General features: G+C 63.6%; 3 protein-coding genes across 3 annotated transcripts; all 3 read right to left on the bottom strand.

Moving 5' to 3' along the window:
• Nucleotides 1-435: 435 nt before the first annotated feature.
• Nucleotides 436-11145, bottom strand: HNRNPL (heterogeneous nuclear ribonucleoprotein L). Its single transcript, XM_048320989.1, is given in 15 exon segments — nt 436-651; nt 728-823; nt 985-1042; nt 1357-1558; nt 2035-2156; nt 2482-2622; nt 2624-2775; nt 3077-3148; nt 7390-7462; nt 8887-8943; nt 8945-8984; nt 9262-9347; nt 9551-9788; nt 10178-10296; nt 10894-11145. Coding segments are annotated over 15 exon segments (1752 nt in total). The 5' UTR covers nt 11131-11145; the 3' UTR covers nt 436-592.
• Nucleotides 11146-12163: 1018 nt separating this feature from the next.
• On the bottom strand, nt 12164-16610 carry PSMD8 (proteasome 26S subunit, non-ATPase 8). The gene is made up of 7 exons (XM_048322136.1): nt 16410-16610; nt 15936-16008; nt 14772-14874; nt 14493-14658; nt 13994-14094; nt 13636-13747; nt 12164-13012 (listed from the first exon to the last, which is right to left on the bottom strand). Exons 1-7 carry the CDS (start codon nt 16608-16610, stop codon nt 12875-12877), a joined length of 894 nt encoding a protein of 297 aa, XP_048178093.1. The 3' UTR covers nt 12164-12874.
• Nucleotides 16611-18137: 1527 nt separating this feature from the next.
• SLC8A2 (solute carrier family 8 member A2) lies at nt 18138-25069 on the bottom strand. The gene is made up of 7 exons (XM_048320977.1): nt 23235-25069; nt 21449-21552; nt 21341-21358; nt 20485-20609; nt 20301-20400; nt 19660-19935; nt 18138-18549 (listed from the first exon to the last, which is right to left on the bottom strand). Exons 1-7 carry the CDS (start codon nt 24974-24976, stop codon nt 18173-18175), a joined length of 2742 nt encoding a protein of 913 aa, XP_048176934.1. The 5' UTR covers nt 24977-25069; the 3' UTR covers nt 18138-18172.
• Between the last annotated feature and the right edge of the window lie 2846 nt (nt 25070-27915).

Below are 27915 nucleotides of genomic sequence, written 5' to 3'. Positions count from 1 at the left end.
ACTGACCGGGCACCGAGTGGGCACTGGCCAGGCACCAAGCGGGAACTGACCTGGCACTGACCGGGCACCAAGCGGGGGCACTGACCTGGCACTGACCGGGCACCAAGTGGGCACTGACTGGGCACCGAGCGGGCACTGACCAGGCACTGACCAGGCACTGACCGGGCACCGAGCGGGCACCGAGCGCTTCTGGCCCAGCAGCCAATGGGAGCCCCTCCGGAAGTGACGCATTAAAACCCCGCCCTAACGAGGCGGAAGTGACCCGGACCCCAAACTGCTCCCGAAGTTCCCAAACTCCCCCAAAATCCTCTCTAAACCCCTGAAATCCTCCCAGCCCCACCACATCCCCCCCAAATTCTCCCAAACCCCTCAAACCCCCCAAAAAAGCCCTGAAACCTCCCAAATTCCCCTCCCAATCCCCCCCAAACCTCGGTGTTTGTTTCCCAAACAACTTTATTGGGGGGTCACGGGGGGGGCCCAGTCGGGTCCGACCCCTTTTCCTTAAAAATGGGGGGAACAGAGGGGAGGGGGGGGTCCCTGCTGCCCCCCAGCCTTAAAAAAAGGGGATCCGGGGGGGTCCGGGGGGGCCCCGTTAGGACGCGTGCTGGGCCGTGGAGAAGCAGAGCTTGAGCGTGTAGGGGTACGGCCCGTCTGGGGGGAGAAAGGGGGGTCAGGGGGGCCCGGGGGGGGCTCAGGGGACCCCCCAGCCCCCCCAGCCGGCACTTACTGGGGTTCTTCATCTGGAAGTGGTTGAGGAAGCCGAGGGTCTCCAGGGCGTCGCTCTTGGAGTCCCACTCGAGCAGCCCCGAGGAGCTGCGCTCGCCTGGGGGGGAAGGGGGGTCACTCGGGGGTCACCCAGGGGGGCAGGGGGGTCACCCCGAGGCAGGGGGGGTCACCCAGGGGTCAGGGGGGGTCACCCAGGGGTCAGGGGGGTCACCCAGGGGGGCCAGGACCCCCCCAGGGGTCAGGGCCCTCCACACTTACTCTTGCCTGAGAACACCTTGACCGAGGACGGGCGCTTGACGCCCAGCTCATCGCAGATCTGGGGGCAGAAACGGGGTCAGGGCGGGGGCTGGGGAGGACGGGGAGGGGGGAAGGAAGGAGGGAAAAGGAGGAAAAGGAGGAAAAGAGGAAGAAACTCAAGCAGAAAAGGAGGAGGAAGAACAGAAAGAGAAGGAGAAGGAGCAGGAAAAGAATAAAAAAACGATGAGAGGAGGAGGAGGAAAAAGCAAAGCAGAGACAGAGAGAAGGAAAAAGAAGAGTTGGGTGAAGAGGAGGAGGATGAAGGGCAGGAGGAGGAGGAGGAGGATGCCGAGCACGATGAAGGCGCTGCTGCGGGGCAGGAGGAGGCCCCACCTCGTAGAAATTGTCCTCGGTGACGTCCAGGGGGGCGTTGAAGAAGTGCAGGACGTTGCTGGGGTGCTGGATGCGGTTCTTGGCCGCCTGCTCGGGCGTGGAGAAGCGATTGTTGCGGGAGCCGCTGAAATCCTTGTAGCTGCAGGAGCCGTCCTCGAGCCCGTACGACTGCCCCGGCATGATGGCGTGCTGCTTGGACACACTGCAGGGAGAAACGGGGTCAGGGGGCCCAAAAACACCCAAAACCACCCCAAAACCCTGCCCCGGCATGATGGCGTGCTGCTTGGACACACTGCAGGGAGAAACGGGGTCAGGGGGCCCAAAAACACCCAAAACCACCCCAAAACCACCCAAAAGCCACCCCAAAAATCCCTGTACGACTGCCCTGGCATGACGGCGTGCTGCTTGGACACGCTGTGGGCAGGGAGAAATGGGGTCAGGGGGCCAAGAAACCCCCAAAACCACCCCAAAACCACCCCAAAACCCTGCCCCAGCACGATGGCCCAGCTGGGGGAGATAAACAGGATCAGGAAACCTCTTCTCAGGGACCCCCTAAAATTACGGAGCCTCCCTGAGGACCCCCCAAGCCGGGTCCCCCAACGCCGGGTCCCTGCCCGAAGGCTGCGGTGGGGTCGATGCTGGGAGCCCCCGAAAGCCCCGGGCCCCCCCGGAACCCACCAGACGTTGAGCTTCTGGCCGAACATGAAGTTGTTGTTGAGGTGGGTGATGGCTCTGTCCACGGCGTAGCCGTCGGCCATCTCCACCATGGCCGCGCCCGGCTTGCTCTTCATGAACTTCACCTGGCCCAGGGGAGCCGGGGCACGCGTCAGGGGACGGGGGGACACGGGGGGGACGCAGGGAGGGGACAGACCTCCCCCAGATCGCCCCCAGAACCCCAAACTGCCCCCCGGCCCCTCCCCACCGTCCCCACGTCGCCATGGAGACAGAAGATGTGGAAGATGCTGCTGTGCTCCACCTTGGCCTGGCCCAGCCCCACCGAGGGCCCCCCGAGCCCCCCAGACCCCGCCGTGCCCCCTGAGCCCCCCAGACCCCGCCGTGCCCCCGGACCCCGCCGTGCCCCCCGGACCCCGCTGTGCCCCCCGGACCCCGCCGCGCCCCCCTCACCTTCTCAACGTTGCCGTAGAGGCAGAAGACGTTGAAGACGCGGTCGCAGTTCATCTTGGCCTGGTCCAGCCCGTACACCATGAGCACGGGCGAGTCGGCGTGGGGGCCGTAGTCGGGGGGCGGCGGCGGCGGGGGGGGGGGGGTGCCCGTACTGGGGGCCGTAGCGCCCGGGCCCCCGGCGGTGCCCCCCGCCCACGGGAGGGGGCCCCATGCGCCGCCCCTCGTAGTGGGGGGGGGGCGGCCCGTAGCCCTCGTCGTGGTAGTGCCCGTGGTGGTACCCGCCGTGGGGGCCGCCTGGGGGGGGCAGAGACCCCCGGCGTGAGACAGGGACCCCCAGACCCCCAGGGGTCACGGCAGTGGGGCAGAGACCCCACCCAAAATGCTGGGACCGCCCCCACTGATGTGGGACCCCCACCCCTGACTCGGGACCCTCCCAGTTTGTGCCCCCCACCAGCCACACTTTGGGCCCCCTCAAGTTGTGCCCCCCCTCAATCCAAGCCCCCCCAGCACCACGACCCCCACGTCGTATCCCCCCCAAAGTGGGTTTTCCTCCCCAGAGTCGGCCCCCCCGGTGCCCCCCCGGTGCCCCCCGTACCGTACTCCGCCGGGTGGTCCCCCAGGAGGGGCGGCTGCCGCTGCCGCTTGTTGGGGTTCCCGCCGGGGTCTCCTGGGGGGGGGAGGGGCGGGGGGGACACGCCGAGCTCAGGGGGGGTCACCGGGGGGGGGCCGCGGCTCCCCAGACCCCCCCGGAGAATTTGGGCCCCTCCCGGAGATTTTGGGCCCCCCCCACTGGGGTCCCCGGAGCCCCCCCAGCTCCCCCCAGCACCACCCCGAGCTGCCCCCAAACCTCGTTAATCACGGCAAAGCGCCCGCACGCCGTTAATTACCCCGCTAATCACTAATTACGGCCGCTAACGAGCCCCCCCACCAGCGCATGGAGGCGGGGGGTTCGGGCAGCGCCGGGATCGGGTTCAGAATGCGGCTTTTTGTTCAACTCCTCCCTCCTCGAGACCTTTCTTTAACATTTCCTTTTTTTTTTTTTTTTTTTTTTTTTTTTGGTTTAAAAGCAGAGAAAAAAGGGGCTACTTACAGCTGCTCGGGGGGGGGGCAAAAAAGTCCGATGGGGCCCCCACTTGGGGGGGCTCCTCTTACCCTCGGCTGCTCCGAGCGCGCCCCGGCCGCGCGGCCCCTGCGGCACAGGCGGAGAGTCACCAGCGGCCCCGCTGCGGCACAAAGCGCCCCAAAACGGGGCCCCGAGCTCCTGGGGAACGCTCCTCGGCACGTGGGGACCCCCGGCGCGGGTCGGGGCCCCCGGCCCGGGCTTGGTGGGTTTGGGCCGTCAGAGCGCGGCGGGGACGGGCGGCCGTGTCCCGAAGGTGCTGCGGGGAGCTCTTGGGAGAGGTCCTAAAACCACCAGAAACGGCCTTGGATGGCAGCTGGGCTGGGAGAGGTCCTAAAAGCTTTGGAATTATGTCTTGGAAGTGAGAAGAGTTCCTAAAAACCATCGCAAGCGGCCTTGGGCACCGGCTGTGGTGGGCAGCTCCCAAAAGGCCTGGAGCTGGGTCTTGGGAGTGGGAGAGTTCCTAAGAACCACCGAAGCACGGCGCTGGATGTCAGCTGTGCTGGCAAGTTCCTACAAGCACCGAGAAATGGTCTCGGAGGTGAAAGAGCTGCTAAAAACGACCAAAATGTGGCCTAGGAAGGTCAGCTGTGGTGAGACATTCCTGAGAACCTCGGAATGTGGTCGTGGAGGTGAGAGAGTTCCTAAAAACCATCAAAAACTGGTCTGGGAAGTGGGAGAGTTCCCAAAACCATCGAAATGCGGCCTCGGCAGGCCAGCCGTGGTGAGATGTTCCTAAGAACCATCAGAAGCGTGGTCTTGGAGGTGTGAGAACTCCTAAAACCATCCAAAAATGGTTCAGATGTCAACTGTAGTGAGGAAATGCCTAAAAACGACCCCAAAACGAGGTCTTGGAAGTGAGAGAGTTCCTAAAAACACTGAAAAATGGTCTTGGAGGGAAGAGAGCTCCTAAAACCACCACAAATGGTCTTGGGAGGTCAACTGTGGTGAGGAAATGCCTCAAAAGGACCCAAACCCAAGGCCGTGGAGGTGAGAGAACTCCTGAGAGTGCTGCAATGAGGTCTCGGAGGTGAAACGTTCCTAAAACCACCAAAGATGGTCTTGGAAGGTCAACTGTGGTGAGGAAATGCCTAAAACCAACCCAGAAGTGGTCCTGGAAGTGAGAGAGTTCCTAGAAATACTGAGACTTGGTCTTGCAAGTGAGAGAGTTCCTGGAATGTGGTCCTGGAAGTGAGGGAATTCCTAAACCCACCTAAAAACGGTCCTGGGTGTCAACTGTGGTGAGGAATTCCTACAAGCATCCTCCAAAAAAAGGGTCTTGGGAGTGAGAGGGGTCCTAAAAACCATCAAAAATGGTCCTGGATGTTGAGAGAATTCCTAAAAAGCGTCAGAACGGGGTTGTGGGGTGGGACAGAGATCCTGGAAGTGCTGGGATTAGGTCTTGGAAGTGAGAGAATTCCAAAGACCATCAAAAATGGTCTTGGAGGGTCAACTGCGGGGAGAAAATTCCTAAAAAACCCCAAGGAAATGGTCCTGGAAGGGAGGGAATTCCTAAAAATGACCAAAAATGGTCTCTGAAGGTCAACTCTGGTGAGGAACTGCTAAAAACCCTCAAAAATAACGACTTGTGGAGCGGGAAAATCCCTAAAACCCACCCAAAATGGACCTCGGAAGTTGAACCGTGCTGAGAAATTCCTAAAACTCACCAAAACCAGGTCTTGGAAGTCAGAGAACTCCTAAAAAAAAACCTCTTGGAGTGGAACCATGTTGTGGAAATGCCTAAAACCCACCAGAAATGGGTCCTGAAGGTCAACAGTGGTGAGGAAATTCCTAAAAACCACCAAAATCAGGTCTTGGAAGTGAGAGAATTCCTAAAAAAAGCTCTTGGACGCCAACTGTGCTGAGAGAATTCCTAAAAACCACCGCAGTTGTGTCTTGGAAGTGGGAGAATTCCTAAAAAATGTCCTTGGGAGTGTATCCGTGCTGTGAAATTCCTAAAAACCTCCGGAATTGGGTCTTGGAAGTGAGAGAATTCCTAAGGAATGTCCTTGGAGTGTGTCGATGTTGCAGAATTCCTAAAACCGCCCCGTTTTGTGCCTTGGAATTGGGAGAATTCCTAAAAAAAAAAATGTCCTTGGAGTGTAACCATGTTGTGGAATTCCCAAAAACCATCGGAATTGGGTCTTGGAAGGTCAAACCGTGTGGAGGAAGTCGTGAAAATCGCCCAAATTGTGCCTTGGAAGTGCGAGAATTCCTAGGAAATGCTCTTGGAGTGTGTCCGTGTTGTGGAGTTCCTAAAAACCACCGGGATTGTGTCTTGGAAGTGAGAGAATTCCTAAAACCAGCTCTTGGATTGTGTTGATGTTGCGAAATTCCTACAATTCGCCCAAAAATTGTGCCTTGGAAGTGAGAGAATTCCCATGAAATTGCTCTTGGAGTGTAACCATGTCGCGGAATTCCCAAAAAACACCGGAATTGGGTCTTGGAAAAATCACCCGTGTTGCAAAACTCCTAAAAACCGCCCAAACTGTGTCTTGGAAGTGAGAGAATTCCTAAAAAAGCCTCTTGGAATGTGTCCATGTTGTGGAATTCCTAAGATTTGCTCTTGGAGTGTGTCGATGGCGCGGAATTCCTAAAACCGCCAGAATTGTGTCTTGAAAGTGAAAAGAATTCCTAAAAACCAAAATGGCTCTTGGAGTGTGTCGATGTTGCTGAACTCCTAAAACCCACCGGGTTTGTGCCTTGGGAGTGAGAGAATTCCTAAAAAAAAAAATGCTCTTGGAGTGTGTCTTGGAGTGTGTCGATGTTGCTGAGCTCCTAAAAACCACCGGGTTTGTGCCTTGGAAGTGAGAGAATTCCTAAAAAAAGAATGTTCTTGGGATGTGTCGATGTTGCTGAGCTCCTAAAAACCACCGGGTTTGTGTCTCGGAGAGAATTCCTAACAAACCACCGGAGGTGGCTCCTGGAGCTCCCGGATTTCGCCGCTCTCCGGGCCAGCGCCGCTTTGGGGCCCCTCCGGCCTCGTGTTTTCTACTCCTGCTCGGAGTGTTTGGGATGAGTTTTTTGGGAAGTGGTGGATGGATGTGCCGTGTCCCTCGCCGGGGGGTCCTGGACGTGATTTTTTCGGGATTCTGGTGTTTTCTCCGTGATTTGTTTAGCTTTGGCCCCCCCCGTGTGGTGTGAGGGATGTGCAGGAGGAGGAGGAGGAGGAGGAGGAGGAGGAGGAGGAGGCGAGGCGGGAATTCTGCTCCGGTTGTCCCCCCGGAATGTGCCCGGAGCTGCCAAAGGCCGCGTCGCCCCAGCCCCTCCCCCCAGCCCCCGGTTTTGGGAAGGAGCCCCGGGACCCCCCCTGTTTTCTGGGAAGGACTCCCCGGCTCCGTGCCATTGCTTCCCAGCCCGGAATCGGGCCCCCCCGCCACGGGAATGTCCCGGCAGACCCCAAATCCCTCAAGATAACCCCAAGAACCACCCGTGGGTGGAGAAACAGAACTGGGGGGGGGTCACCCCCTTTTACCCTGGAACTTGGGGTCCCCCCCATTTCATACCTGCACCAGGTGAGTGACCCCCCAACCCCCCAGATTCCAGATGAGGAAGCAACGGCCCCGCCCCTCCTCCAAACCCCCCCAAATTCCAGGAAACATCCCCAAAACTCAACCAGGGGCGCGGCCCCTCCCTCCCCCACACCTGGCCCAGGTGAGCCCCGAACACGACGCACAAACGACCCCCCCGGTGGCCCCCCCAGCCCCCCCAATCCTTGTGGGATCAGCCCCCCCGGAGCTCCGGCGGGACGGTGCCGGGCGGGGCCGGGCGGGGCGGGGCTGCATTACCTGTCCCGCTCAGGTTGGGGTTGGTGTAGTCCCAGGTGTCCTGGTCGTTCTTGAACACGTTCAGGCGGCTGGGCTGGGGGGGCGGCGGGGACGGGGGTTGGCACCTGCCCAGGCGTGCCCAGGTACCCCCGGGGGGTGGCACAGGTGTGCCCGGGTGTGTGCCCAGGTGTGTGACACGGGTGTGTGCCCGGGTGTGTGCCCGGGTGTGTGCCCGGGTGTGTGCCCAGGTGTGTGCCCAGGTGTGTGACACGGGTGTGTGCCCGGGTGTGTGCCCAGGTGTGTGCCCAGGTGTGTGCCCAGGTGTGTGACACGGGTGTGTGCCCGGGTGTGTGCCCGGGTGTGTGTGCCCAGGTGTGTGTGCCCAGGTGTGTGCCCAGGTGTGTGCCCAGGTGTGTGACACGGGTGTGTGCCCAGGTGTGTGCCCGGGTGTGTGTGCCCAGGTGTGTGTGCCCAGGTGTGTGCCCAGGTGTGTGCCACGGGTGTGTGCCCGGGTGTGTGACACGGGTGTGTGCCCGGGTGTGTGCCCGGGTGTGTGTGCCCAGGTGTGTGTGCCCAGGTGTGTGCCCAGGTGTGTGCCCAGGTGTGTGACACGGGTGTGTGCCCAGGTGTGTGCCCGGGTGTGTGTGCCCAGGTGTGTGCCCAGGTGTGTGCCCAGGTGTGTGCCCAGGTGTGTGTGCCCAGGTGTGTGACACGGGTGTGTGCCCGGGTGTGTGACACGGGTGTGTGCCCGGGTGTGTGCCCGGGTGTGTGCCCAGGTGTGTGACACGGGTGTGTGCCCGGGTGTGTGACACGGGTGTGTGCCCGGGTGTGTGCCCGGGTGTGTGCCCAGGTGTGTGACACGGGTGTGTGCCCGGGTGTGTGCCCGGGTGTGTGACACGGGTGTGTGCCCGGGTGTGTGCCCAGGTGTGTGCCCAGGTGTGTGCCACGGGTGTGTGACACAGGAGTGCCCAGGTGTGTGCCCAGGTGTGTGACACAGGAGTGCCCAGGTGTGTGACACGGGTGTGTGACACAGGAGTGCCTAGGTGTGTTCCCAGGTGTGTGACACGGGTGTGTGACACGGGTGTGTGACACGGGTGTGTGTGCCCAGGTGTTGTGACACGGATGCGTGCCCAGGTGTGTGACACGGGTGTGTGCCCAGGTGTGTGACACGGATGTGTGCCCAGGTGTGTGACACAGGAGTGCCCAGGTGTGTGTGCCCAGGTGTGTGTGCCCAGGTGTGTGTGCCCAGGTGTGTGACACAGGAGTGCCCAGGTGTGTGCCCAGGTGTGTGTGCCCAGGTGTGTGACACGGATGTGTGCCCAGGTGTGTGACACAGGAGTGCCCAGGTGTGTGCCCAGGTGTGTGTGCCCAGGTGTGTGACACAGGAGTGCCCAGGTGTGTGCCCACACGTTCCCATGCACCCCCAGGTGTTTCCACGTGCGCCCAGGTGTGTTCCCGTGCACTCCCCCACATTCCCGGGCGTCCCCAGGTGTCCCCAGGTGCCCCCCGAGAGCTCACCTTGGCGTACTCGATCTTGAGGGTGCAGCAGCCCGAGTAGATGTCGGCGCCGTTGAGGCGAGGCCTTGGCACGCTGCGCGCTCTGCACCGAGTCGAACGTGCCCGGGGTCAAGGAATCCCACGGAATTTCGGGAATTCCCGAAAGAAGCTCGGGAACTTTGGGATCCCAGCGGGGTGGGGAGATGGGCACGGCCTCACTCCGAGCCACGTGGGGCCACCTGAGCACCCGCAGTGGCTGGAGGAGCCTTGGATCCCTCAGAGGACGCTCCAAAGTGCAATTCCCAGGGGGAATTCAGAGCACCGGGACTTTGGGGAGCCCCCCAGCCCCCTCCTCCCCAAGCCCCCGCCTTCTGGGCCCCCCAAGGTGCCGGATATTCCACCATGGCCTGGACGCCGTTCTTGCGGAAGATGACGATTCTCTGCACGGGCCCGCAGGGGTTGCAGATGGTGTAGAGCACGTCCTGTGGGAAATGGGGGGTCAGGGGTGCCCCAAAACCCCCCTGGGACCCCAAAACACCCACCTGGGACCCCCAAACACCAACCTGGGACACCCCAATCCTCCACCCACCACGCTGATGGAGTAGATGGGGTTGAGAACAGTGAAAAGCAACACACTGGTGACCCCAAATGCCAATAAACCCCCCCAAAGCCCAGCTCTGCTCACCGTGGTGATGGAGTAGATGGGGTTGAGGATGGTGAAGAGCAGCACGTTGTTAACACCACGCGCGTCATCGCTGTCGCCCGGCCGCGAGATCTTCTGGCTGGTGGAGTAGTTGACGAAGGCCGGGTGGCCCGCGAAGTAGATCTGGTTGTCAGCCGCGTAGTTGACGGCGTTGCAGGCACCCAGGATGTCCTCGAACTCCACCAGCGCCTGCCGCTTCTTGGGCATCACCACCACGTAGCTGGGACAGAGAGCAACGTCACCGTGGTGTCACCAACCCTCGGCATCACCACCACGGAGCTGGGACAGAGAGCAATGTCACCGTGGTGTCACCAACCCTCGGCATCACCACCACGGAGCTGGGACAGAGAGCAATGTCACCGTGGTGTCACCACCCCCAGGTGTCACCAACCCTCGGCATCACCACCACGTAGCTGGGCCAGAGAACAATGTCACCGTGGTGTCACTGCGGCGTCACCACCCCGGGGTCAGCACACAGACCGCACTGTCCTGGTCACCGCGGCATCGCTCACTGGCACTGCTACCACAGCGTCACCCCCATATCATCCCCACCGTCACCGCCGCTGCAGCGTGCCCAGGGCCACCCTGGTGTCCCCGCAGCGTCCCCACCTGATGGGCCCGAACTCCTGCAGCGCCTCCACCAGGTCGGCCTCGACGATGCCGTCGATGAGGCCGCGGATGTGCACCACGGGCGACGCCGGCGTCTTGTGGGGGTCCTCATAATTCTCCTGGGGGAGGACACCGAGGGGTTGGGGACACTTGCGTTGGGTTGGGGACCTGCCACATCCCCGGGGACACCCCAAAATCCCGCAGGTTTGGGGCCAAGCCGAGTTAAAACAGGCCTGGGCTCACCCCCCTGGCACCCCCTAAGATTGAGCCCCCTCAAAGCTGCGTTTTACCCCCTCAATATTTGCCTTCCCCTCAATATTTGCCCCCCCAGCACTGCCCCCCATGATCACTCCCTCGAAAAGGGTCTTTTACCCCCCCCCCCCCAGCCCTTCCCGCCACATTTGCCCCCTCAGAACCCCCCTCCCCACATTCTCCCCCTCAGGGGAGTCTCTTCTCCCCCCCTCAGCTCCTCTTCCCCACATTTACCTCTAATGAGGATCTTTTACGCCCCCTCAGCCCTTCCCGCCACGTTCGCCCCCTCAGACCCCTCTTCCTCCACATTTGCTCCCTCACAGGAGCTGCTTTACCCCCCTCAGCCCCTGCCGCCATATTCACCCCGCTCACAGCGCTCTTCCCCCCCTCAAGAGCCTGTTCTGCCCCCCACAAAAGGCGCTCCCCACACAAAAGCTCCTTTCCCGCTTTGCCCCCGCTCTCACCGCTCCTCCCGCTCCGGCCCCGCCGCCCGCCCCTCCCGGCCCGCCGGGCCCGTGAGGCGGCGGCTCCGCGCTCTCGGTTTTCAGGCGTTTAGGAGCCCTCCCGCCCTCGCCGCCGCCACCGCCGCCGTAGTATCGGCCCGAGCCGCCGCCGCCGCCGCCCGCCGCCATCTTCCCCATGTCGGCTCCGCGCCCGCCGCCTTCGGCGCCCTGAGGGCCGCGCCACCGCCGCCGCGACATGGCGCCCCGCTCCGCAGTCCCGCCCACGACACGCCCCCATTGGCCCGCCCACACGCCAATCAAGGCAGACCGCGCATCCCATTGGCTAACACTGTTCCCGCCACACCCGCACCGCCCCACGCCGTTGTGATTGGACCAACTGCAGAAGCAACTGTGCGTCTATTGGTCTGCTGAGCTGCCCATCAGCGACCTTCTGAGAATATCATTGGTCATCACGCGCAACGGTCCGCCCGCCCACCGCGCTGATTGGAGGAGAGGCTGCCTCTCAGGGCAAGGCCCCGCCCTTCTTCTTGTTCAGCGCGCAGACCCCGCCTCTCTCTTCCCACAGCGCCCTTCGGCAGCGGCGCCTCCCGCCAGTGCTGTGGCGCGACGTCCATCAATATCATCCCGCCGTGATTGGCTCGTCTCAAGCAGCGCTGGTCTCGCCCACCGGGGATGCCGCTCGCTCATTGGCTCAGCCGCACGTCGATCAACGCCCACGCCCGCAACGCCACGCTCTGATTGGTCGATTGCTCATGTTTCCCTTGGGATTTAGCCGGCGCGTGTGGGCCCCGCCAATGGAGATCGCTCAGATGGGAACATCCCCTCCTCCCCAGGCTTACTGAGGGTGCAACTGGGAGCGCACTGGGGGTAACTGGGAGCACTGGGCCTTCCCCCTCCCGCCCGCTCAGGAGCGCGCTCGCCCCTCACCTCGTTCCAACCCCCGCCTCGCGACTCCAACCAATCACCGCTCCCCTCTCATTCCCACCACTTGCCACCCAATCAGCTCAGCCCTTTCATTCGCGCCGGTCTAGCAGAGCGCGCCTTCTTTCCCGGGCAGAGCCGCTTCCGGGTTTCGGCTGCACCGCGGCCAATCAGCGCGCGGCCCGGACGCTCTCAGCCAATCAGGAGACAGGGGGCGCAGCCTCCCCGTGAGGGGGCCGGTACCGCCCCTTCCCCAATTCGGGGGTCCGGAGCCCCCCCGGGAACGAAACGGCCCCAAAATGTCCCCAAAATGTCTCCAAACGACCCCGAACCCCCCAAACCGCCTCACTCCGGCTCCAGCAATTTATTGAAACAACATTTTGGAGGTAATTTTTTGGGGGAGGGGGCTCAGCCCCCCCGATTCTGCCCAAAAAGGGGGTGCGGGGGGGGCGTCCCCAAATCCCCCCACACCGGGGACCCCTTAAAAGAACTTCTGGATTTGTTAAACCTCCCAAAAATGCGGGAAATGGGAGTTAAAGGGGGATTTGGGGGTCTGAGGTATTCCAGGGGGTTTTGGGGGGTCCATACACAGAAATCCCTCCCCAAAACCCCCCTTTACATCACTGAACCCCCCCAAAATGCAACAAAATGAGAGAAAAAAGGGAATAAATGGGGATTTGGGGGGTCTCAGGAGTTTCAGAGTGGTCCCCCCACATCGAGACCCCCCCCAAAACCATCTTTTAACAATTAACCCTCCTGAAAAACCACTTTAAATGTTTAAACCCCTCCCAAAAACGCAAAAAAAATGAGGGATTAAAGGGGAATAAACGGGAGCTGGGGGGATTTGGCAAGTCCAGGGAGGTTTGAGGGGGTCTCAATGTGGGGGGACCACTCTGAACCTCCCCAAATCATCTTCGAACAGTTAAACCCTCCCCTCCCCAAAAAACAAAACCCAACCCACTTTAAACTCGAAAAAACCACGAGGAAAGGCGGAAAAAAAGGCGGAAAAAATGCGAATAAAGGGGGAAGGAAGGGGAAGCGGAGGTTTTGGGGCCGCCCCTCAGACGATCATCTCCAGCTGCCGGGCGTACTCGATCACCTGTGTGGCCAGCTCTGTGGACGGGATCGGGGGGTCCTCGGCCTTCTGCTGCCGCCCCCCGAAGCTGTAATAGTTGGAGGGGCCCAGCACCCACCCCCGCTGGGAAAACGGGGGGAAAAAGAGGGTTAGGGGCGAATTTGGGGGGTTTTGGGGGGATTTGGGGGAATTGGAGGGGGTTTGGGGCAGATCCTCGTGGGTTTGTGGGTGCCTCGGAGGCGGCTCGAGGGGGGTTCTGGGGGAATTGGGGGGGTTTGGGGGGGCTTAGAAGGGGTTAGGAGGGGATATCGGGGGTTTGGGGGGGGTCAAAGGATGTTTGGGGAAGATATTGAGGGGTTTGGGGGGGCCTTAGAGAGGATTTGGGGATACTGGAGAGCTCCAATGGGGTTTTAGGGTCCTTCCTGGTGGATTTTGGGGTGGTTTTTAGGGAGTTTTGGGCTCCTTCCCTGTGGGTTTGGGGGGTATTTTGGGGTGGTTTGGGGTATTTCAGAGTGGGTTTGGGTGTTCAGGGTGGTTTGGGGGAGTTTTTTGGTGTTATTGGGGTGTTTCGGGGTGGTTTTCGGGGTGGTGTCGGGTGTTTTGGGGTGGTTTCAGGGTGTTTTGGGGTATTTCAGGGTGGATTTCGGGGTGGTTTCAGGGCGTTCGGGGGTATTTCGGGGTGGTTTTCGGGGTGGTTTCAGGGCGTTTGGGGGTATTTCAGGGTGGTTTTCGGGGTGCTTTGGCACCTTCTTGGCGTAGTCGGTCATTTTCCGGGGGGAGCTGAAGAACAGGATCCGCGCGGCCTCGGGGAACAGGATCCGCTCGTAGGCGGCCTCGATGCAGCCGGCGATCTCATCCCTGGGGAAACGGGGTTTGGGGGCTCAGAGAGGGTTTGGGGGCTCAGAGGGGGTCTGAGAAGTTTTGGGTGAATATTGGGGGATTTGAGGGGAGTTTTGGGGGCGCAGAGGGGTTTTTGGGGTCCCGGACCTGCTGCTGTCCAGCAGGACAGCAGCGACAAAGGTGGAACTGTGCCCCGGTGAGGGGTTTGGGGTGGGTTCTGGGGATGCTTCAGGGGGGGTTTTGGGGTGATTTGGGGTCCCAGACCTGATGGTGTCCAGCAGGATGTCAATGAAGAAGGTGTAGCTCTCTGCTGGGATGTTGCCCTTGGCCAGGAACACTTTGTTGTAGCTGCCCTCCATCAGGTACTGGGGACAAAAATGGGCGAAACACCCCAAAATGGGGTAAAACACCCCCCAAAAAATGGGCAAAGCACCCCAAGAATGGTCAACACACCCCAAGAACGAGTCAGAACTCCCTGAAAATCCCAAGGAATCCCCCAAACCTGCACAGAGAAGCTCCCCTGGATGTTGGGGTCCGGGAGCTGCTCCAGCTCCAGGTGGAATTCCAGCCCCAAATCCCCCCCAATTCCCCCCTAAGCCTCCTCAGGCCCCCCCCGAGAACCCTCTAAATTCCCAAGGGATCCCCAAAATTCCACGGGGACCCCCAAAACTCCCCCAAACCCGCGCCAAGACGCTGCTCTGGATTCCAGCCCGGAATTCCGGCCCCAAATCCCGGCCCCGGAGCCCCCGGGGCGTTCCCAGACCTGCTCCAGGGACACGGGGTGCCGGATGAAGAGGTTTCCCTGGATGTCGGGGGCCGGGAGCCGCTCCAGCTCCGTGTGGAACTCGGCCACGCGGTTCTGGGACAGCAGGAACAGCAGGTTCAGCCCCAGCAGCTGGTGCCGGGACGCCGACTCCGGCAGCTCCTCCCTGCGGAATTCCGGGATGTTCCGGGATTGGGGAGCGGGGGGAGGGGGGTCTGGGAGCTCCCAGATCCTGGGAATGAGTCCTGGGAATGAATCCCCCCCCTCGGGCAGACTCACTTGTAGTCGAAGTAGTAACACTTGAGCTGCGCCATGTAGCGCTCGAAGGACGGGATGTCCTTCCTCAGGATGCTCCACTGCGCCCCGATCTCCAGGATGTCCCCTGGGGACGACGGCACCGCGGTCGGGGAAAGGCTGGCAGGGGTCCCCTGGGGGTCCTGGGGGCATCTGGGGGCGGGTTGGGTGGGGTTTGGGTGGGATCTGGGGGGGTTTGGGTGGGATCTGAGGGGGTTTGGGTAGGATCTGAGGGGGTTTGGGTAGGATTTGGGGAGGTTTGGGTGGGATCTGAGGGGGTTTGGGTGGGATTTTGGGGGGATCTGGGGGGTTTGGGTGGGATCTGGGGGGATTTGGGGGGGTTGGGTGGGATCTGGGGAGGTTTGGGGGGTTTGGGTGGGATCTGGTGGGGTTTGAGTGGGATCTGGGGAGGTTTGGGTGGGATTTTGGGGGGATCTGGGGGGTTTGGGTGGGATCTGGTGGGGTTTGAGTGGGATCTGGGGAGGTTTGGGTGGGAGTTGGGGGGGATCTGGGGGGTTTGGGTGGGGTTTGGGTGGGATCTGGTGGGGTTTGAGTGGGATCTGGGGAGGTTTGGGTGGGATTTGGGGGGGATGTGGGGGGGTTTGGGTGGGGTTTGGGTGGGATCTGGGGGGATTTGGGTGGGATCTGGTGGGGTTTGAGTGGGATCTGGGGAGGTTTGGGTGGGATTTGGGGGGGATCTGGGGGGATTTGGGGGGGTTTGGGTGGGATCTGGTGGGGTTTGAGTGGGATCTGGGGAGGTTTGGGTGGGATTTGGGGAGGTTTGGGTGGATTTGAGGGGGTTTGGGTGGGATCTGAGGGGCATGTCCTTCCTCAGGATGCTCCAGTGTTCCCTGATTTCCAGGAATATCCCCCGGGAATGACAGCAATCGGGCTCAAGTAAAGGTGGGGAGGGGTCTAGGTGGGGTCCTGAGCGGATTTGGGGGCGTTTGGAGGGGATTTGAGGAGAATTTTGTGGGAATTTGGGGCCGTTTTGCGGGGATTCGATGCCCACGCTCTGCTTCTCTCGCCCCACATCCCAGGATTTCCCCCAGGAATTCCAGGGATCGGGATCCTGGACGGGTCAGGGGGATGTTGGGCGGGATCCCAGTGGGATTTTTGGGGGGGTTTGGGGACATTTTGGGCACTCACGGGCCAGGATCAGCTGCTGCTTGGTCATGGAGGAGCCGGAGGTGGGGAGGAAGTTCAGGTCCAGGAGAGCGACCTGGGGGGGATTTGGGGGATTCTGGGGGGGTCTCGGAGCGCCCCCAGTCCCGACTCACCCAGTTAATTAATGCCTTGGGGTTAATTACTGCTTCGGGGTTAATTGGTGTTTACGGGCTAGACCGGAAATGGGGAAAGGGGGGGTTGGGGCACCCAAAATTCCCGGGAATCCCCAAAATCCCGGGACCCCCCCTCAGGCCCCGGGGCTGCCCCGACCCTCCCCCCTCCAGGGACCACCCCAGAGCCCCCTCCCCCCCAGAGACGGCCCCGAGGGACCCCAAATTCTCCCCTCAGTCCCCCCAAACCCAGCGATCCCCCAAGGCCGAGGGAGCCCCCCAGAGCCCCCCAGAGCCCCGGACCCCCCCAGGCCCCCCCAGCCCCCCCGGTTTCCCGCGATCTCACCTTGAGCCGGCCCAGGGCCTCCCCGCACTTGGCCAGGTTGGGGCTCTTGCGGCCCCACTCGCCCTTGAGCTGCTCGTAGAGCCCGGCCGCGGCCCGCAGCCCCCCCGTGCCGGCCCCGAGCCCCGCCGGGCCCCCCAAGCCCCCCCCGGGCCCCCCCGGGCCCGTCGCGGCCGCGGCCCCGGCCCCGTTCGGCACCGCCATGACTGCGCGGCAACGCGACACTGCCGCGAACGCGCGCGCTTTGCGGCCGTCGCTGGGCAACGCGGATGCGCCTTACGGCACCGCCCGCCCCGCGGGGCCGTCGCCACGGCAACCCGGCTCGTCACGGCCGTCGCCTTGGCAACTCCGCGGTTCGCGACGGCCGCCCCCGCGCTTTACGGCGATCACCGTGGTAACGGAGCGCTTCACGCCCCCCTGCCCGCACTTTACGGCCCCCCCCCTCGCCTCCGATGGCTGTCGCCATGACAACGCCCCGCTCTGCACGGAACCGCCGCCCCTCGCAGCGGTAACCATGGTAACGCAGCCCTCCCCAGCGGCCCCCCCGCCCCTGAGGGCTCCCCGCAGGGGTTTCGGGCATCTCTGAGGGGTTTGGGGGGTCCCCAGCGCGGTTTCGGGGGTCCCCTGGCGGTTCGGGGACCCGGGAAGGGTTCCCATGGTAACGCCACCCAGCGCGTCGGCCGCCATGGGAACGCGCCGCGCTTTACGGTAGCGCCTCGCTTGCGACAGGCGCTTCCCGCCTTCCCGCGCTGGGGAGTGACGTCACCCGGGCGGAGCAGGGAGTGACGTCACGGCTCGCGTGACGTCACGGGTGTCGCACTCAGTCACAGCCGGGGCCGGGTTTGGGGTTTGGGTTTTTTTTGTGGTTTTTTTTTTTCGGGGGGCGCAGCTCCCGGAGCCCCCCCGCGCCCCTCCCCCACCCCCCGCCCCGTCGCGCCCCTCCCCCACCGCGCCCCTCCCCCACCCCCCGCTTACAAAACGCTGCGAGATAAGAAACGGCCCCCGAGGGGGGCTGGGGGTCCCGGGGGGAGAATCGAGGGTCCCTAAAGGGGCTTGGGGGGGTCCCCGGGGGGGTTGAGGGTCACTGAAGGGTTTTGGGGGTCCCTGGGGGGGGGTCGGGGGTCCCCGGGGGTCGGGCTGGGGCTCGGGGGGGGGGGGGGTTGGGTGATCCCTGAAGGGTTTTGGGGGTCCCCGGGGGGGAATTTGGGGTGTCCTGGGGGTCCCTGAGGCGGCCGGAGGGTCCCTGGGGTGGGGGAGGGGGGCGCGGGGAGGACCCCAAAGTGACCCAGGGGACATCGGGGGGACCCCAGGGACCCCTCCCGCCACCCCCCGTGTCCCCCGCCGCTGCCCACTGCTCCCAGTCCCTCCCAGTCCCTCCCAGTCCCTCCCAGCATCGCCAGCCCCCCCCCCCCCAGTCCCCCCAGTGCCCCCAGTTAGAAGCCCTGGCTGTGGCAGTGTGGGGTGACACAGGTCTCTCCTTGTCCCTCTGTCCCCCCAGTCCCTCCCAGTGCCCCCAGTGCCCCCAGTTAGAAGCCCTGGATGTGGCAGTGTGGGGTGACACAGGTCTCTCCTTGTTCCTCTGTCCCCCCAGTCCCTCCCAGTGCCCCCAGTTAGAAGCCCTGGATGTGGCAGTGTGGGCTGTCCTTGTCCCCCCAGTGCCCCCAGTGCCCCCCAGTGCCCCCAGTTAGAAGCCCTGGATGTGGCAGTGTGGGCTGTCCTTGTCCCCCCAGTCCCCCCAGTGCCCCCAGTGCCCCCAGTGCCCCCAGTTAGAAGCCCTGGATGTGGCAGTAGGCCTCCAGGCTGGCGAAGAGGACGTAGAGGAGCCAGAGGAGCAGGAAGAGCCCGGCCGTGAGCACTTTGGGGGCGCGGGGCCCCCCCAGCTCGCCCCCGATGGGCGCCCGGCGCCGGTAGAGCAGGACCCCGATGGCGAGGAAGGCGAAGATGGTGAACAGGGTGACGGGGAAGGCCAAGGTCCCCGGGGGGACGCGGAAAGGACGTCCCTGCGCCGCCCAGTACACGGCGGCCACCGACCAGGCCAGGCCCAGCCCCAGGAAGACGTTGACGGCGTTGGAGCCGGTGACGTTCCCGATGGACGCGTCGGCGCACGGGTCCTGCAGCGCGGCCACGCGGCTGGCGAACGTGTCTGTGGGCACGGGGACACGGCTGGGGACACGCGGGGGACACCGCGGGCACCGGGGGCATCCAGGGCTTCGGGGGGGCAGCGGGACATGGGGCACGCTGGGGACATCGGGGGCGTTGGGGACGCTGGGGTCCGTGGGGCCTTTGAGAGTCCTGGGGGCGTTGGAGCCATCGGGGGTGGCATCGGCCGAGTCCTCAACTCCTGGGCTCCCTGTCCCTTGTCCTGTCCCTTATCCCACCCTGTTGTCCCCATGGTGTCCCCAATGTCCCCACAGTGTCCCCAGTGTCCCCACGATGTCCCCAGTGTCCCCATGGTGTCCCCACAGTGTCCCCATGATGTCCCCATGGTGTCCCCAATGTCCCCATGGTGTCCCCAGTGTCCCCACAGTGTCCCCATGATGTCCCCACAGTGTCCCCATGATGTCCCCATGGTGTCCCCATGGTGTCCCTAGTGTCCCCACAGTGTCCCCATGATGTCCCCACAGTGTCCCCATGATGTCCCCATGGTGTCCCCAGTGTCCCCATGATGTCCCCACAGTGTCCCCATGATGTCCCCATGGTGTCCCCATGGTGTCCCTAGTGTCCCCACAGTGTCCCCATGATGTCCCCACAGTGTCCCCATGATGTCCCCATGGTGTCCCCAGTGTCCCCATGATGTCCCCACAGTGTCCCCACAGTGTCCCCACGGTGTCCCCATGGTGTCCCCAGTGTCCCCACAGTGTCCCCATGATGTCCCCATGGTGTCCCCATGGTGTCCCCAGTGTCCCCATGGTGTCCCCAGTGTCCCCACGGTGTCCCCACGGTGTCCCCGTGGTGTCCCCATGGTGTCCCCAGTGTCCCCAGTGTCCCCACAGTGTCCCCATGATGTCCCCATGGTGTCCCCATGGTGTTCCCAGTGTCCCCATGGTGTCCCCAGTGTCCCCACAGTGTCCCCACAGTGTCCCCACGGTGTCCCCATGGTGTCCTCAGTGTCCCCACAGTGTCCCCATGATGTCCCCATGGTGTCCCCAGTGTCCCCATGGTGTCCCCAGTGTCCCCACAGTGTCCCCACGGTGTCCCCGTGGTGTCCCCATGGTGTCCCCAGTGTCCCCACAGTGTCCCCAGTGTCCCTCACCGGGGATGGAGGTGCCAAGGGCGACGAAGACGACGGCGTTGACGGAGTCCTTGAGGCCGAGGGTGCAGCCGAAGTGGGCGGCGAGGTCGCCGATGAGGGCGGTGAGGAGGGCGAGGAGGAGGATGGAGACGCCGAAGGCCGCCCAGCCCCCCAGCAGCGCCGTGGGGGGGACGCAGGCGAACAGAACCTTCCAGAACACGGTCAGGAAATGCATCACGTAATCGAAGCACGACGGCAGCCGCTCCTCACGGCCCTCGTCATCCTCGTCCTCGTCACCTGCGGGGCACGGCGGGGTCACGGGGGCACCGCGGCCGGGGGGCTCCCAGGGGTGGCCAAAGGGTGCTGGCGCCAGCGAGTGTCCCCAGGGCGGTGGCCAAGGGTTGAGGTCACCAGGGTGGTGGTGGGTGACACCAGGGTGGGGGTCCCGGGGTGGCGGCACCAAGGTGGTGGCCAAAGGGTGGACACTGGGGACCCTGAGAGGACCCTGGGGACACCAAGGGGATGCCAAGGACACCCTGGGGACCCTCTGCCACCGGCGCTGACGGTGACCCTGAGGACCCTGGGGATGGTGGGGGGACCCCGTGGCCGCTCAGGGGACACCCCGGGGACCCCTCGGGGACCCCTCGGGGACCCCGCGCCACCTGCGCTGACGGTGATGGCCTCCAGGAACTGCTCGCGCCACGAGTGGGTGCCGATGACGGTGGCCAGGTTGGTTTTCTTCATCAGCTTGTCCACCGTGTTCTGGGGACATCGGGGGCACGGGGGGGTCAGGCCGCGTCCCCCTGCGCCTCCCCCCCCCCCCCCCCCCCGCGTCCCCCACGCCACCTTGAAATCGTAGGACTCCTCGATGACCACCTCGAGGCGCCGGTTGTCGCCCAGCACGGGCTTGCCCATGTCGGCGATGCGCCGCGCCTCCTCCTCCTCGGCCGACAGCTGCCGCTCCCCGTCCCCTGCGGGGACACGCCGGGGACGTCACCGGGGGCCCGCGGCGGGGGCGTGGCACGGCCGTGGGGACACGGCGTGGGCACGGGACGCAACGGGAGGACACGGCGTGGGCACGGGACACAACGGGAGGACATAGGGTGGGCACGGGACGCAACGGGAGGACATGGGGTGGGCACGGGACGCAACGGGAGGACACGGGGTGGGCACAGGATGCAACAGGAGGACACAGGGTGGGCACGGGACACAACGGGAGGACATGGGGTGGGCACGGGACACAACAGGAGGACACAGGGTGAGCACGGGACGCAACGGGAGGACACGGGGTGGGCACGGGACACAACAGGAGGACACGGGGTGGGCACAGGCACATGGCACGAGGACACAGGGTGGGCACAGGCACGTGGCACGAGGTCACGGGGACACGGCATGGGGACGTGGCATGGTCATGGGAATGTGACCCAAGGTCATGGGGACACAGCGCGGGGACACGGGGACAACGTGTGGGGATGTTGTGTGGCCATTGAAGGGACGTGGGGACACAAGGTGGGGACACAAGGTGGGGACGGGGCGTGACCACGGGGACACGTCAGGGGGACATTGGGACCATGAGGTGGGGACGTGACGGGGGCATGGGGACGTGGCATGAGGACACGGCGTGGGGACACGGCGACATACACGGTCATGGGGACATCCATGGTCATGGGACGGGTCCGAGGCCGAGGCCGAAGGCTCCTACCTTGGGCGAGCAGAAGAGCTGAGGAGAGAGGGGAGGGACAGCGGTGAGACCCCCGTGACCCCGCAGTGACCCCGCAGTGACCCCGGTGTCCCCGCGGTGTCCCCGTACCCGAGATGCCGCGCTTGAGCCAGCGCGGCGTCCCCAGCTCGATGAAGAAATTCTCCTTCTTCTCGTACTCCTCGTCATCCACAATCTTCACCTGCAGCGTCTTCCTGGGGCGGGACACGGGGCACCCTCAGCGTCAGGGTCGTCATCGTCACCATCATCATCATCATCGTCCTCATCATCATCACCACCATCGTCGTCATCATCATCATCTTCCATCATCCATCATCATCGTCCTCATCATCATCACCACCATCATCATCATCATCATCTTCCATCATCCATCATCATAGTCCTCATCATTGTCACCACCATCATCATCATCATCATCATCATCATCTTCCATCATCCATCGTCATCGTCCTCATCATCATCATCATCATCATCTTCTATCATCCATCGTCATCGTCCTCATCATCATCACCACCATCATCATCATCATCATCATCTTCTATCATCCATCATCCTCATCATCATCATCACCATCATTGTCACCACCATCATTCTCATCATCATCTTCCATCATCCATCGTCATCATCACCGTGCATCTCCGTCCAGCCGTCCATCGCCACCATCGTCATCGTCCATCTCCATCCATCACCACCATCATCCATTCTTCCTCTTCCATTTCTATCCATCCGTTTATCCGTGGTCCATTCTTCATCCACCCGTGTCCCTCACCACCCATCCATCCATCCATCCACTCATCCATCCTCTTCCCTCTCCATCCATCCATCCATCCATCCATCCATCCATCCTCTTCCCTCTCCATCCATCCATCCATCCATCTACTCATCCATCCTCTTCCCTCTCCATCCATCCATCCATCCATCCATCCATCCATCCATCCATCCATCCATCCATCCATCCATCCATCCTCTTCCCTCTCCATCCATCCATCCATCCATCTACTCATCCATCCTCTTCCCTCTCCATCCATCCATCCATCCATCTACTCATCCATCCTCTTCCCTCTCCATCCATCCATCCATCCATCCATCCATCCATCCATCCATCCATCCATCCATCTACTCATCCATCCTCTTCCCTCTCCATCCATCCATCCATCCATCCATCCATCCATCCTCTTCCCTCTCCATCCATCCATCCATCCATCCATCCATCCATCTACTCATCCATCCTCTTCCATCTCCATCCATCCATCCATCCATCCATCCATCCTCTTCCCTCTCCATCCACCCATCCATCCATCCATCCATCCACTCATCCATCCATCCATCCTCTTCCATCTCCATCCATCCTTGATCCATCCTTGTCCTTCCTCTTCATCCATCCCTCCATCCATCCCTCCATCCATCCCTCCATCCATCCATCCATCCATCCATCCATCCATCCATCCATCCATCCATCCTCTTCCATCTCCATCCATCCATCCATCCATCCTCTTCCCTCTCCATCCATCCATCCATCCATCTACTCATCCATCCTCTTCCCTCTCCATCCATCCATCCATCCATCTACTCATCCATCCTCTTCCCTCTCCATCCATCCATCCATCCATCCATCCATCCATCCATCCATCCACTCATCCATCCATCCATCCTCTTCCATCTCCATCCATCCTTGATCCATCCTTGTCCTTCACCTTCATTCATCCATCCACCCATCCTCTTCCTGTTCCACCTCCACCCATGCATCCACCCACCCACCCATCCTCTTCCTCTCCCACCTCCACCCACCCATCCATCCGTGATCCATCCCCCATCCACCCGCTCCCACCACCCTCCTCCTCTTCCCCCCAGCCCCCCGTGCCCCCCGGCCCCTCACGCCGTCTCGTCGTTGCGGAACTCCAGCTCCCCGCTGGCGTCCTCGTAGTCGACGCCTCCTCCGCGCGCCGTCCCCTCCACGGTGCGGAAGGGCACCATGACGGTGCCGCGGGCGCCGGAGCTGCGCACCACCGTCACCTCCACGTGGCCCTGGCACTCGCTGACGCGCACCGAGCGCTCGCGGAAGCCGAAGATGCCGGCGTGGTCGTCGTCCAGGATGGTCACCGTGGCCACCAGCGGCGCCACCAGCTTGCCCTTGGGGTGGTCGTCGGAGTCGGCCTCGAACATGCCCTCGGCGTCGCCCACGCGCAGGTTCAGCAGCCGCACGAAGAAGTGCTCGTCCTCCTCGAAGATGTCGTCGTCGATGATGCCGATGGCCAGCTCCTTGCGCGTCTCGCCCGGCTTGAAGATCAGGGTGCCCTCGCTGTACTCGTAGTCCGAGCCCGCCTTGGCCGAGCCGTCCTCGGTGCGGAAGTCCACGTAGAAGGTGTGGTTGGCGCCCAGGCCCTGCTGGCAGGCCACGGCCAGCGTCACCGAGCCGCAGTTCTCCAGGCAGTGGTACAGGCACGGCTCGAAGAAGATGCGGCTGCAGGCCTCGTCCTCCTCGTCGTCCTCGTCGTCCTCGCCGGGCAGGGCAGGCGAGCGCCGCGCCGCCTCGGCCGCGTGCTTCTTCAGCACGTTGCCGGCGCCAGTCATGAGCCGCGTGGCCTGGATGCGGTAGAAGGCGCGGCTCTTCTGCTGGTGCACCAGCGCCATGTAGTTGGCGGCGTCCAGCAGCTGCTCCAGCTCCTTCTCCGGGTGCTTCTGCTTCAGGTCCTTGAGGATTTGGATCACCTCGCGCCGGCTCTCGTCCAGCTCCTTCTCCTCGGGCGTGGGCGAGGGCGAGGCGGCGCTGGGCTCGGGCTCGGGCAGCGCCGGGAAGCCGCCGTCAGCCTCCAGGTCCTTGGGCGGGCGCTCGGCCTCGGTGCCGATGATGATGCCGCTGCGCGGGTCGGCGCGGTAGCGCTTGTAGACGTACTTGTAGAAGAGCAGGCGCTTGTCGGCCGCCCAGGCGAAGACCACGCAGGCTGGGAAGAAGAGCAGCGTGAGGAAGGCCTCCCACACCTGCACCACACCCGGCGTGATGACGGCCAGGATGAGGTAGAGCCAGATGTAGGCGAAGATGCTCCAGGAGGCCGTGACGAAGAAGACGCGCAGGTGCTTGATGCGGCGGCTCTCGCCCGCCGGGATGGCGTACACGCACACGGCGATCACCACGAACATGTTGAAGGCGGCGCTGCCCACGATGGTGCCCGGGCCCAGCTCGCCAGCCTGGAAGCGGTGGCCGCACACCTCGATGAGCGACAGGAGGATCTCGGGCGCCGACGAGCCCAGCGCCATCAGCGTCAGGTTGGACACGGTCTCGTTCCAGATGCGCACGGTGCCCACGCTGGTCTCGCCGTTGGCCTTGGTGACCGTGATCTCCTTCTCGCGCGACGTGATCACCTCGATGGACGCCATGAAGCGGTCGGCGATGATGGACACGCCCAGGAACAGGTACATCATGGCCACGAAGTAGACGATGGCGCGCGCGGCCTTGTCCCCGGCCGCCGGCTCGTCCGGCTGCCACACGGGCAGGAGGACGCCGGGCTGGCACCGCGCCGAGCCCCGGCACGTCCCGTTGGGGCCGTCGGCCGCGGCCCCGCGCAGCCCCCGCGGGCTCAGCAGCAGCCAGGCCGCCAGCGCCGGGCCCAGCGCCGCCATGGCGCCCCTGGAGGAGCCTGCGGGGAGAGAGGAGGCGGGGTGTGGGATCGGGGATCCGGGGTGTGGGATCGGGGATCCGGGATCCGGGGTGTGGGATCGGGGATGTGGGATCCGGGGTGTGGGATCAGGGATGTGGGGTCAGGGGTGTGGGATATGGGGGTACGGGGTACGGAGTATGGGATATGGGATGTGGGATCAGGGATATGGGGCTGGGATGTGGGGCTGGATACGGGGTTGGGGATATAGGGTTGAGATGGGGGGCTGGGATACGGGATGTGGGGCTGGGATATGGGGCTGGGATATGGGTCTGGGATATGGGATTGGGATGGATCCATGGGGCTGAGGTGTGGGGCTGGGGTGTGGCAATGGATCAGGGATGTGACGTTGGGATGGATCTGTGGGTCAGGTTTGGATCTGTGGGTCAGGGTTGGATCCGTGGGTCAGGATTGGATCCATGGGGTGGGGTTGGATCCATGGGGCAGTGTTGCATCCGTGGGTCAGGGATGGATCCGTGGGGCAGTGTTGGATCCGTGGGTCAGGGATGGATCCGTGGGTCAGAGTTGGATCCGGGGGTCAGGGATGGATCCGTGGGGTGGGGTTGGATCCGTGGGTCAGGGATGGATCCGGGGGTCAGGGATGGATCCGTGGGTCGGGGTTGGATCCGTGGGTCAGGGATGGATCCGTGGGTCAGGGTTGGATCCATGGGTCAGGGTTGGATCCATGGGGTGGGGATGGATCCATGGGGCAGTGTTGGATCCGTGGGTCAGGGATGGATCCGTGGGTCAGGGATGGATCCGTGGGGTAGGGTTGGATCCGGGGGTCAGGGATGGATCCGTGGATCGGGGTTGGATCCGTGGGTCAGGGATGGATCCGGGGGTCAGGGTTGGATCCGTGGGTCAGGGATGGATCCGTGGATCGGGGTTGGATCCGGGGGTCAGGGATGGATCCGTGGATCGGGGTTGGATCCGTGGGTCAGGGTTGGATCCGTGGGTCAGGGATGGATCCGGGGGTCAGGGATGGATCCGTGGATCGGGGTTGGATCCGTGGGTCAGGGTTGGATCCGTGGGTCAGGGATGGATCCGGGGGTCAGGGATGGATCCGTGGATCGGGGTTGGATCCGTGGGTCAGGGTTGGATCCGTGGGTCAGGGATGGATCCGGGGGTCAGGGTTGGATCCGTGGATCGGGGTTGGATCCGTGGGTCAGGGTTGGATCCGTGGGTCAGGGATGGATCCGGGGGTCAGGGATGGATCCGTGGATCGGGGTTGGATCCGTGGATCGGGGTTGGATCCGGGGGGGTTTCGGGTGCGGGGGCGGCTCCGGCTCCTCCTTGGCAACTGCGCGGTTTCCATGGAAACGGGGATGGAGGGGGGAGGGGGGGGAGGAGGGACCCCAAATCCGGCCGGGGGAGGAGGGGCCGCCCCACGGATCCATCCCGGCCCCACGGATCCAACAGTGACCCCCGGATCCATCCCCGCCCCACGGATCCATCCCTGACCCCCGGATCCATCCCGGCCCCACGGATCCAACAGTGACCCCCGGATCCATCCCCGCCCCACGGATCCATCCCGGCCCCACAGATCCAACAGTGACCCCCGGATCCATCCCCGCCCCACGGATCCATCCCGGCCCCACGGATCCAACAGTGACCCCCGGATCCATCCCGGCCCCACGGATCCATCCCGGCCCCACAGATCCAACAGTGACCCCCGGATCCATCCCCGCCCCACGGATCCATCCCGGCCCCACAGATCCAACCCTGACCCCCGGATCCATCCCCGCCCCACGGATCCATCCCGGCCCCACAGATCCAACCCTGACCCCCGGATCCATCCCTGACCCCCGGATCCATCCCTAACCCACGGATCCATCCCGGCCCCACGGATCCATCCCTGGCCCCCGGATCCATCCCGGCCCCACGGATCCAACAGTGACCCCCGGATCCATCCCGGCCCCACGGATCCATCCCGGCCCCACAGATCCAACCCTGACCCCCGGATCCATCCCTGACCCCCGGATCCATCCCGGCCCCACGGATCCATCCCTGACCCACAGATCCAACAGTGACCCCCGGATCCATCCCCGCCCCACGGATCTATCCCTGACCCCCGGATCCATCCCGGCCCCACGGATCCAACAGTGACCCCCGGATCCATCCCGGCCCCACGGATCCATCCCGGCCCCACAGATCCAACCCTGACCCACGGATCCATCCCTGACCCCCGGATCCATCCCGGCCCCACAGATCCAACCCTGACCCACGGATCCATCCCTGACCCCCGGATCCATCCCGGCCCCACAGATCCAACCCTGACCCACGGATCCATCCCTGACCCCCGGATCCATCCCCGCCCCACGGATCCATCCCTGACCCCCGGATCCATCCCCGCCCCACGGATCCAACCCTGACCCACGGATCCAACCCTGACCCACGGATCCATCCCGGCCCCACAGATCCAACCCTGACCCACGGATCCATCCCTGACCCACGGATCCATCCCCGCCCCACGGATCCATCCCTGACCCACGGATCCAACCCTGACCCACGGATCCATCCCCACCCCCCGGATCCATCCCCGCCCCATGGAGCAGGGAACGGGGGGAGCCGTGGGGCAGCGCTGTGGGGCCGGTGGGGGGACAGACACAGCTCCCCCCGACCCCACAGCTCCGCCCCCACACCCCGGCCCCACAGCGCTGCCCCACAGCTCCGCCCCACAGCTCTGCCCCACAGCTCTGCCCCACACCCCGGCCCCACAGCTCCCCCCGACCCCACAGCTCCGCCCCACAGCTCCCCCCGCCCCCAGCGCTGCCCCACCCCCCCGCCCCATCCCCGCCCCAAATCCCCCCCCCCATTAATGCAATTAACGCTCTTTTATGCCCCGCCGTTAATTAACCCCGGGACCCCCCGCGGGGCCGCAGCCGTGGGGCCGGGGCCGGGATT

Source organism: Corvus hawaiiensis, chromosome 1, assembly GCF_020740725.1.
Source record: "Corvus hawaiiensis isolate bCorHaw1 chromosome 1, bCorHaw1.pri.cur, whole genome shotgun sequence".
Lineage (NCBI taxonomy): Eukaryota > Metazoa > Chordata > Aves > Passeriformes > Corvidae > Corvus > Corvus hawaiiensis.
Note: the sequence above shows the minus strand (reverse complement) of the source record. Positions and strands in the feature narration are given on the sequence as shown.